This window comes from Sycon ciliatum, chromosome 6 (genome assembly GCF_964019385.1).
Source record: "Sycon ciliatum chromosome 6, ocSycCili1.1, whole genome shotgun sequence".
NCBI lineage: Eukaryota > Metazoa > Porifera > Calcarea > Leucosolenida > Sycettidae > Sycon > Sycon ciliatum.
The window spans coordinates 30,436,023-30,447,186 of NC_088648.1; the positions used below are offsets into that span (position 1 = coordinate 30,436,023).

General features: G+C 50.4%; 1 protein-coding gene and 1 non-coding gene across 4 annotated transcripts in view; both read left to right on the forward strand.

Annotated features, from left to right (window-relative positions):
• LOC135819878 (piezo-type mechanosensitive ion channel component 1-like) overlaps positions 1-11,164 on the forward strand; it is a 102,996-nt gene that overhangs the window by 32,453 nt on the left and 59,379 nt on the right. For all 3 annotated transcript variants that reach the window (XM_065333177.1, XM_065333179.1, XM_065333178.1), the window contains 3 exons: positions 722-902; positions 7,905-7,987; positions 10,574-10,784. In XM_065333177.1, the coding sequence (XP_065189249.1) occupies positions 722-902; positions 7,905-7,987; positions 10,574-10,784 (475 nt within the window). The remainder of the gene's footprint in view (positions 1-721; positions 903-7,904; positions 7,988-10,573; positions 10,785-11,164) is intronic.
• Trnae-uuc (transfer RNA glutamic acid (anticodon UUC)) lies at positions 7,694-7,765 on the forward strand. Its single transcript has one exon. It is a non-coding gene; the product is annotated as a tRNA-Glu (tRNA).

The following is an 11,164-nucleotide window of genomic DNA, read 5'->3' on the forward strand; positions in this document are numbered from 1 at the left end:
CGCACACACGCACACCGAGTGAGAAGTATGTGCAGTGCCAGTGCGAAGCTGGAGCGTGTGTCTCAGAAACGACCGGCGATGGCCGAGCAGCACCTGTCCTCTCACTGTAGTCACGCAGTGGCTTTGCTTTTGGCATACCGGGGACAGGCAGCCATTCGTCTGATCCAGTTCCTAGTTCTGAGCGCTGCTACGAGTATACCTGCTCCTTCCTGCTCCTTCCAGTGCACGTGTATGTCTGGACAACTCCATGGCAACGGTGCATTTCTTATGACTGGGGTCTGGGGAGGGTTGTGTGTGTGTGGGAGGGGGGGGGGGGTGAGGGGGAAGGGTGAGGGGGGGGGGGGGGTGAGGGGAAGGGTGAGGGGGGTGAGGGAAGGGGGGGGGGAGGGTGAGGGAAAGGGTGAGGGGGGGGGGGGGGGGTGAGGGGAAGGGTGACGGGGGGGGGGGGGGGGTGGGGGGGGCATGGCAACAGCACATTGAGGCAATCATCTTCGGTTACGGCAGAACATTTCCATGGGTTAGTGCTAATCGGATAGCTGCTAAACTCTGTGACCTCAGTAGAAGCGAATTTGGTTCCAAATCTGAATCAAGATGTGTGTGTACATGCGTGCATGTTTGCGTGTGTGTCTGTGGGTGTGTGCGTGTGTGTGTTCGTGTGCATGTGTCTGTCCTTATTTTTCTCCTACCCGTGTGTTCCTGCACCGACGACCACCAACACCAGGGTTATCTGTGGGTGATGGTGCTCATCTCGCTGCGTGTGGTTGTCAACCGCCACCAGCGTAGCATCAAGGAGCACTACAAGCGGGCCCTGGAGGATTCCAGACGTAGCGGTGGTGCTGGTGGATCAGCTCAATCACAGACAGTGCCTCCGCCACCAGAAGGAACACATCTCTTCTCCAACGGTGAGAGAAATCTGAAAATTAATGTTTCTGCAAGACCAGCGGTGTCGCAAGGTATTTTAGTGTGGTACGGTCAGCCACCTGAAGTGCAATTTACTTGTGAGATTGGGGTGGCTCGTCGGAAAATGTTTTCGGCATTTAAACCCCACACCAGTGCACTTTATTTGATTCAACGGGTTCTTGGGGGGCAAATCGTTTTTTTATTTTTTATTTATTTTTTTGAAACTTGGGTATTGAGCCCATAATAAAAGTAGAAAGGAAAAGGACATATGGAAACGAGTTAAGAGTAACTCTCCACCACTGCAGTCAGAAAGTGCAACAACTAGGCACAAAACTGACAGAGTACTGAGACATTCGACGTCCTGACACCTAGCTTCAACACATCTCCGTAGCGCTAACCGACAACTCTTTGGTATTTCCATAACCTTGAACCTTCCAAGTTGGAAGGCTGTCGGTTAGCGCTACGGAGATGTGTTAACCCTTTCACTGCCACTGTCGACGAAAGTCGACAGCGCATTCATGCACTCTGAGTGCCACTGTCGACGAAAGTCGACAAGCAAACATGCAGTCCCCAGTGCCACCGTCGACTTTTGTCGACAGGCAGACTTCACCCAGTTTGGGCCGCTATTTTTGAATATTGGAGATGTTTAGCCGTGGTAGAGGGCCACTAGGCCCTAGAAGAGGTCCATACCCATCGAAATACACTGCCAGAAGTATGGGTTGCCATTTGAAAAAAATCGAACCAGCGTCGTTGAAAATGCGCATCTGATTTTTAGCCGAGCGGCGCGGAAGAAATCGGTTCTCACGCACTTCCACCTTGCTGAGTCGGTGCCAGTTTTTTTTCTCTTTCCCGTCAACTTTCATTGCAAGGAGCATGACATTTGGTTCAGACTTGATGCCTAGCCATTGCCCAAGACTCCAGGCGGCTATCCATTGCGCTAGGCGGTTGGAGTCACGGGTAGAGACAACCACACGACGGATTCCTCACGGACGCATTGGTTGGTTGGTTTTTATTTCACTTCGCACATTCAAACGGGATGACGACCCAATAAAATGACGGCGAAGGCTTAGCCTAGAAGTGGCTATGGAAGAACATAGTAAAAGCTATGGAAGCACATAGTAAGAGAATAGGATACTAACAACTGCGGGTAAACGGGGGGAGAGAGAGAATACGATGTATCTGTGATACTACGTGCGGGTTACTGAGCTGCACGGGGAGGGAGAGCAGAGCGATCAGCAGCAACTCGAACTACTCCCTACAGGCGTATGGTACACATGCATGCTTAAACTCAGGTAGCCGGGTAATTGTGCGGACCTCACCAGGGAGAGCGTTCCACAGCAGAGCACCAGCAACAGAAAATCTCCGCTGACCGCGGCGGCTACGGTTTGCCTGGCTTAGTAGGCCATTTGACTGCTGATGGCGGGTAGGGGTGCCTTGTGCCGGGGTCAGAAGCTGGGCGAGCACAGGGCTGGTGCGGGCGTGGATGCACCGCCAGATGGTGATCAATATTTTCTGCCTGTAGAGCTCGCTGACACGGTACAGGGAGTGAGCAGTGAGCAGCGGCTGCATGGCTGTCCGGGGCGGGTTGCCATCGATACAGCGGATGGCTCTGTTTTGCGTGGTTTGCAGTCGTTTCAGTTGACCCTCTCGCATTGCGGCTGAGAAACAGCAGGAGCCATAAAGCAGGTCGGGCATTATGACCGCCTTCACATACACCTGACGAGGGCGTCTTGATAGGCTTCGGCGTGCCCGCCACAAGTCGCCAATTTTCTTGGCAACCTTGGTGACCACATAGTTTACATGGGTGTCCCAATCTAGGCGATTGTCAAGGTGAACGCCGAGGTAGCGCGCAGAAGACGCTGAGGGGAGGAGACAGTCGCCGCTTTTGACTGTTACTTCCTGTACATGCTGCTGGGGAGAGATAGTCAGAACCTGGCTCTTGGTGGCGTTCAAGATGAGGCCTCGGGACTTCAGCCAACCGGCCAGAGCAGTTGCCGCTGTGGTGAGGGTTCTGGACGCTTCCGCCGCTGAGGCCTGGGAGTCGTACAGGGCTATGTCATCTGCAAATTGTACACTTGGCACAGGCGAGGAAACCAAAGGGACATCGCGTGTGTATATACTGAAGAGGACAGGGCCGAGAACAGAGCCTTGGGGCACTCCGCAGGTGCAAGCCAGAGCAGGGCTGGTTGAAGGCGAGATGAGGATCTGCTGCTTGCGGCCGGACAAGTAGTCAACGAACCAACTAAGGGCTTTTCCAGAAATTCCAACCGCAAGGAGGTCTTGAATTAACTTGTCGTGGTGCACTTTATCAAAAGCCTTCGACATGTCTAATAGGCACAGCCCTGTGGTCTTGCCACTGTCTCTCGCCTTCTGCAGATTATCAGTCAGCACACAGAGGGCGTCTTCCGTGGAACATTTCTTGCGGAAGGCAAATTGTGTTTCGGGTAATACCTGGGTCAAGTCCAAATGACGAACTAACTGGTGTTGCACTACCCTCTCCAGCAACTTGGACACTATTGGGAGAAGGGATACAGGTCTATAGTTGGTGGGGACTGATGGGTCACCGGCCTTGTACAGTGGCACGACAGACGCCAATTTAAATGCGGATGGAATGGTTCCAGTCCTCAGCGAGGTGCAGAACAGCACAGCAAGAGAATATGAAAGCAAGTCAGCACACTGCTGTAGCAGAGAGCCCGGTATGCCGTCACTACCTGTGGCTTTCCGCGCATCCAACTTCTCAAGGAGACGTCGGACGTCAGCAGGAGTCACAGGATCAAGTTCGGTCAAGGAGACGGGTCCAGCGGGACCGTGCGGGGTACAGAGTTGTTCAGGACGGTTGGGATCGGTGACAATGGAGTGGAACGTGTCGGCCACCTCGCTGATGCTACAACTAGGATCTTGGCGGCGACGTGAACACCCAGTGACTGCATTTAGAATGGCCCAAGACTTCCTAGGGTTGGCCACATTTTCTTCGCACTGACGGGAGAAGTACTCGTTTCGCTTGCGCCGATACGCGTTCCGAGCAGTGCTACGTGCTTGTTTAAACTCTGCATACAGTGTGCCGTTTGTCCTATCCTTCCGCCAACGGCTGTGCAGCCGCCGTTTACGCTGTTCGAGCTGGTGTAGCTCTCTGTCAGACCAGGGAGGTATCGCCCTCCGGGAAGGCTTAGAGTTGTGCAGCGGGGCATGCTTGTCCAAAACGTACAGGAACTTAGTGTGCCACTCTTTCCACATGTGATTTACATCATTGTGATGCGAGAAATCATGTAGAGAAGCCTCAAGGATATCTTGCCGAAAAGAGTTAATGTCAACGCCACGTATATTCCTGGTCAGCCGCGACGTCGTGGATGACGCGGGTGGAACGTCAACGGCAAGCTGAATAAAGGCTTCCACAGCGCTGTGGTCACTAATATCAGTGTGCACAACCGTTGCTAGGGACACTAGCGCCGGGTTGGTCAATATGAGATCGATCATCGTGCCTTCAGGGCACTGTGGAGTTTCACGGGTCGGCTGCATGACGATGTTCTGGAGGCCAAACGCAGCACAGAGGTCGGTGAGGTGTTTGTGCTGGGGTGCCGGATGGGCTGGGTCCATATTTACATTAAAGTCTCCAACTAGGGTCACGGAAGAAGACTGCACAGCTGCTCGTACAATATCTGCTTCCAAATCTGCCCAGTAAGACACTGGCTCCCCCGGTGGCCGGTACACGCAACCAACCAGGTGCCGACCTGGTTTTCCGTTTATTTCTACCCAGACTGTTTCTGTAGATTCAAAATGCAGATCTGGGCGGGATCGAACTGGGAGATCTTGACGGTAGTAGAAGCAGACTCCGCCACCCAAGCGTTGAGTGCGGTCTTTTCGAATCAGATTGTACCCGTCAATACTGAGCTCTCCGTCTGTAATCTCGGGATCTAGCCATGTCTCTGATAGACCCAAGATGTCGTACTGACGCGTGCGGATGAGGCTGGCATTCACTGCAAACTTGGCGGAAACAGCGCTGGCGGCGCTCACCGAGTCCAGAACTAAAATTTTCTAAGAACTACCACGTTACAATGGCGACCAGCACAGTCAAGAGACACTACAGGTATGTCAGCTACAACATAATTATATTCTTTCTACAACGACACCTACCTCAGGCTCAATACCTGATGATCTACTGCAAGCTGATGCGAAAGTGCATTACACCCGCGAACGCCGCGCTTGTCAACGGAACAGGGAAGCGCTTCACCCTCCGAAGTAGAAATGTATTCGGACTGCTGCTAATCGGGAGAACAAACGACCACCATGGCGGCAGAACATTCCGCAGCTGTTCACCGACACGATCCGCTTCACCAAACAACTTAGGATCGTTTCGTTCTCCGAGTTTTCTGGTGGCAGCAACTAGAATTTCGTCCGCAACAACAGGACGAAAGTCTCTCGCAACTGAAGTCCTGTTGCCACGAAGACAGAGAACATTCCGCACGCCATCTCTTCTGCTTCCAGTGTTGTAGCTCTCCGGTCCACTGGCAGATCTTTCAATCCCAGCTAACAAAAAAAGGATCTGCTTCTCTCTCCAAAACAACAACTAACTTTACTTCGCGAGTGCCGGGCCGATCGTGTACATAGTGTATGTAGCGCATGCGGCGCACGGCGCACTTTCGCATGACATGACATGCATTTTTGCACAGCGGCTGGCGCTAGAGCGCGCAGCACGTTTGTACTTCGGATTTTGCGATTTTTTTCGACGGCAATGGCTTCCTTTATGAGTTGTCTACCTACGATGTATACTTTGGAAAGCGATATTCCGTACAGAAAGTACCAAAAAATCCATGAGAAGTTGGCCTTTCGATTTGAGCTGGAGGCAAAAAGTGCCTGGCAGGGAGGGGGTGTACAGCTCAGCTGACAGCCTGGCAGGGAGCGCCTTGTCACCTTGAGTGGTCAGCTGGCAGTGAAAGGGTTAAAGCTAGGTGTCAGGACGTCGAATGTCTCAGTACTCTGTCAGTTTTGTGCCTAGTTGTTGCACTTTCTGACTGTATATAGTATCTAGTTACAGTGGTGGAGAGTTACTCTTAACTCGTTTCCATTATGTCCTTTTCCTTTCTACTTTAATTTTTTAAATTTTTATAGTGGTACAGTCAATACGGTAGTGACCGTAGCATGTCCCACGTCCCTGAAGACAGTACCCTGGGCATAGCAGACTGTGGCATATCGAGCACTCTTTTCTCATGACCGCATTATATTGCACCTACAGTGGCGGATCCAGGAGGGGTTCCAGGGGTTCCATGGAACCCCCTAAATTTCATAAATGTACTACTGGTAACCATATGCGTGTCCATGTAAAGTCGAATGTCACTTATCCGACCACGGGAATCAGGCATGTTGGATAACTGAATATGTTGGATAACTGATATCATTTTTTATGTGTATATATGGCTGGATTTCACTGATTTATGTACACAATACCCAAATATACTCATGCATATTCATGAATTGCTCCATGTGCACATACATGTTAGCATACTTGACCACATCTACTTCAAGTAAATGCATATTACACCGTATAATATACAAAACAAAAAACATTTTTTTAAGAATTTTACTGTTCAGAGCCATAAAATTACCACTCCCGGGCTTGTCGGATAACCGACGTGCTCGGATAACTGGCGACCGGATAAGTGACATTCAACTGTACATGTACATTCGTCCCTCTCTAACCCAGCACCTTTTGCAACGGCATTTTCTGCTGGATAAACAAGGGTGCTGGATTATCAAATCCTGCCCTCCAACCCGATCCACCTGTTAACATACAATCATGTTTGTGTCGTACGTCGAAACGTAGGGATTTTCTGTGTCAATCCAAGTACTTTGTGGAATGCATGTGTTTAACATACACTTGGGAATATCCTATGCACTAGCATAGGATATTCCCAAGTGTATGTTACATGTGTTGTGTATGTTACAATGCTCCCTGACGGTATGCGATGTACAACTGCGGGATTAGAAAATCGAATTATGTACAGTTTGAGTGATTTGTTGCAGAAAATCGCTGCTGGAGGCGGAATTCAAGTGCCGGATTAAAGCGTAGAAAATGAACTGAAAAAATCCGTTTTTCCAGAAAGTGTGCTGGTTTGCAAGGGTGCTGGATAAACAAGTGCCGGATTAGAGAGGGACGACTGTATCAGCTATTCAGTTTTGACTATACTGGAACCCCCCTGAAGAGATCGCTGGATCCGCCGCTGACCTATTGCCATACTAGTGCTTATATCCTGATGATGGGCCAGGCCCGACATTAGGGAGGTTTCGCTCTACGGAATTACGTATGAAAATAACGTATGAACTGCACGGAATTTTCATACGTTAAAATCAGAGCTGTAGGGTTTCGCTCTACGTGATTTCTTCACGACTGCTAGACATGTGTTGTTGCTTTGGAGACGCGTTTGCTGCATGCGCCCACCGCATGCACCATGAACCGAAACCGCGTTTTCCATTATATTTTGCACGTGGTGTACGGTGTGTGTACCTTGTATTTCACGCGGCTTGAATGTTGCCATGGACAAATGCGGAAAATGCGAAAAAATATTTCAAAAAGTCCTACGGAGGACCCAACGTAGGAAAGAGCTTTCCTACGGAAATCCGTAGAAAGATTTACGTATGAAAGTTGCCCTCGCTCCCCGGCGCGTACGCCATACGGATTTTCATACGTAATTACGTAGAGCAAAACCTCCCTAATTTGGTGGAGTGGAAAGTGCAACGATCTCTCCTTCATGGCGATAGAAGCATCTTGATGGTGCATGGTGCTGCAGGACGTGTGCACTCCCATATGGTCTAGTGGTTAGGATTTCTGGTTTTCACCCAGACGGCCCGGGTTCAATTCCCGGTGTGGGAAAGCTCAACTTTTTTTCTTCTCTTTTCTCTCCCAGAACCATTGCTGGCTGGCTCTTTTTATTTGGACAATGCGTTCACATTCTTATCTGCTGTGTTTTTGTTTTGTTTCTGTTCTTGTTTTGTGATTTGGTTTGTTACAGTTACTCGTCAGGACGCTGATCGGGATTTGTCGCACGCGCTCAAGTACCTTTGCAACCATGGCTTCGAGTTGTTTGGCGTGGAGGTAAGAGCTGGGCTGTTGTGTGTTTGAAGCGATAGCCCTGGACGCCACAGCTCATCACGTGGAGGCGAGCATGTACAGTAAAACCTGTGACTAACGACCACCCCTTGGGGCCAGAGAAAGCCGTCTTTAGTGGCAGGTGGTCCTTAGTTAGTGGTTTGCACAGCACAACCACATATGAATGTGGGACCGTCCGTGCCTGGCGAAGTGGTCTTTAGTACCAGGCTGGTCGCTAGTCGCGGTGGTCTTTAGTAACAGGTTTTACTGTAGTACCAGGCTGGTCGCTAGTCACGGTGGTCTTTAGTTACAGGTTTTACTGTAGTACCAGGCTGGTCGCTAGTCACGGTGGTCTTTAGTTACAGGTTTTACTGTAGTACCAGGCTGGTCGCTAGTCACGGTGGTCTTTAGTTACAGGTTTTACTGTAGTACCAGGCTGGTCGCTAGTCACGGCGGTCTTTAGTTACAGGTTTTACTGTAGTACCAGGCTGGTCGCTAGTCACGGTGGTCTTTAGTAACAGGTTTTACTGTAGTACCAGGATGGTCGCTAGTCACGGTGGTCTTTAGTTACAGGTTTTACTGTAGTACCAGGCTGGTCGCTAGTCACGGTGGTCTTTAGTAACAGGTTTTACTGTAGTACCAGGCTGGTCGCTAGTCACGGTGGTCTTTAGTTACAGGTTTTACTGTAGTACCAGGCTGGTCGCTAGTCACGGTGGTCTTTAGTTACAGGTTTGACTGTAGTACCAGGCTGGTCGCTAGTCACGGTGGTCTTTAGTTACAGGTTTTACTGTAGTACCAGGCTGGTCGCTAGTCACGGTGGTCTTTAGTTACAGGTTTTACTGTAGTACCAGGCTGGTCGCTAGTCACGGTGGTCTTTAGTTACAGGTTTTACTGTAGTACCAGGCTGGTCGCTAGTCACGGTGGTCTTTAGTAACAGGTTTTACTGTAGTACCAGGCTGGTCGCTAGTCACGGTGGTCTTTAGTTACAGGTTTTACTGTAGTACCAGGCTGGTCGCTAGTCACGGTGGTCTTTAGTAACAGGTTTTACTGTAGTACCAGGATGGTCGCTAGTCGCGGTGGTCTTTAGTAACAGGTTTTACTGTAGTACCAGGCTGGTCGCTAGTCGCGGTGGTCTTTAGTTACAGGTTTTACTGTAGTACCAGGCTGGTCGCTAGTCACGGTGGTCTTTAGTAACAGGTTTTACTGTAGTACCAGGATGGTCGCTAGTCACGGTGGTCTTTAGTTACAGGTTTTACTGTAGTACCAGGCTGGTCGCTAGTCACGGTGGTCTTTAGTTACAGGTTTTACTGTAGTACCAGGCTGGTCGCTAGTCACGGTGGTCTTTAGTAACAGGTTTTACTGTAGTACCAGGATGGTCGCTAGTCGCGGTGGTCTTTAGTAACAGGTTTTACTGTAGTACCAGGCTGGTCGCTAGTCGCGGTGGTCTTTAGTGACAGGTTTTACTGTAGTACCAGGCTGGTCGCTAGTCACGGTGGTCTTTAGTAACAGGTTTTACTGTAGTACCAGGCTGGTCGCTAGTCACGGTGGTCTTTAGTTACAGGTTTTACTGTAGTACCAGGCTGGTCGCTAGTCACAGTGGTCTTTAGTTACAGGTTTTACTGTAGTACCAGGCTGGTCGCTAGTCGCGGTGGTCTTTAGTAACAGGTTTTACTGTAGTACCAGGCTGGTCGCTAGTCGCGGTGGTCTTTAGTTACAGGTTTTACTGTAGTACCAGGCTGGTCGCTAGTCGCGGTGGTCTTTAGTAACAGGTTTTACTGTAGTACCAGGCTGGTCGCTAGTCGCGGTGGTCTTTAGTAACAGGTTTTACTGTACATGCGCCACTCCATGATATAGACCAGTGCTGGCGACCCTGGTGACCAGTCTAAGACCCGGCACAATGCTGTCATTGACCACCACGCGCTTTATGAAGCCAACCATGAGCCGCCTCAAAGCTCTTTTTTTTGTCAGAGCGTCAGTACCCCACCTCCTCCCTCCGTCATACCCCACGGCCAGGGTGCGGGAAACTGAGAAGCTTGCTCCGCAGGTGCATGTGGTTCACCATTGAGGGGGGTGGGGGGGGGGGGGGGGTGCGCCCATAGAGCTGAGCTCAGCCATGTCTGCAGGTATCCGTAAAGAGGGAGAAACAGTGTACGAACTACAGAAACCCCTAGTGGAAGCTCTCGCCCTTCAATGCCAGTTGTGCAAATGGTTTCAACTGGTGTGAAGCAGGGCGCTAGCTAGAAGCTGCTGATTCAATATAACCATCTGCTATTTTCTGCCTTACTGTTTGCGGTGCTCTGTAGTTCTATTTGAGAGTTTTCCTCTGTTTTGATGTGATGCCTTTCCTCTCGCTGCTGTTGGTGCTGTTGACGGCGTTACTGTTGCTGCTGCTGTTGCTGCTGTTGCTGCTGCTGTTGCTGCTGTTGCTGTTGTTGCTGCTGTTGCTGTTGCTGCTGTTGTTGCTGCTGCTGCTGCTGCTGTTGCTGTTGTTGCTGCTGCTGCTGCTGTTGCTGCTGTTGTTACTGTCCTGCTGCTGTTGCTGTTCGTGCTGCTGTTTCTGTCATTGCCTTTTGCTGCTGGTTTCTTACCCAGGTGACACTAGTGATTTGTGCGACCGTAGTAGTTGTCCGGCAAGACGTCTTTGCTCTGCTCTACGCCACCAATCTGGTGGTGCTGCTGCTGGCGTCGGCGTCCGGACGACTGCAGCGCTACTTTCTCTGGCCCGTGTTCTGCATTGTCGTTGCACTGTTCCTGCTGGTGCAGTACTTCCTGCTGCTGGGCCTCCCGCCGTCTCTCTGCTTCCGTAAGTTGTTCCTGTTGCATTGATCTAGTGCAATGTGGCATTGTAGTGTTGTTCCTACCATATATTCTGTGCATACATGGGCGCAAGTGTTGACACATGAACGCAAGCATAAACTTCCCCTGTACCATCGGGGTCTGATCCTTTTTAGGCCGAAATATGCCTTGAAGCAAGTCAGATCATCCTGTATGCAGGCCAGGAACTGCCACGGAAATGCCCTGGGGCGGTGTCTGTATTGGCAGCGTCCCCCTTCACAACCTACTCATTTTTCATTTTTTTTTGTTTGTTTTTCGGTTCATCCAACGAAAATGCGGCAACCAAACGGTTAATCAATCCGGGTGCGTGCTGCATCCGTGCATTGCTTGTTTGATTGATTTTGCGTG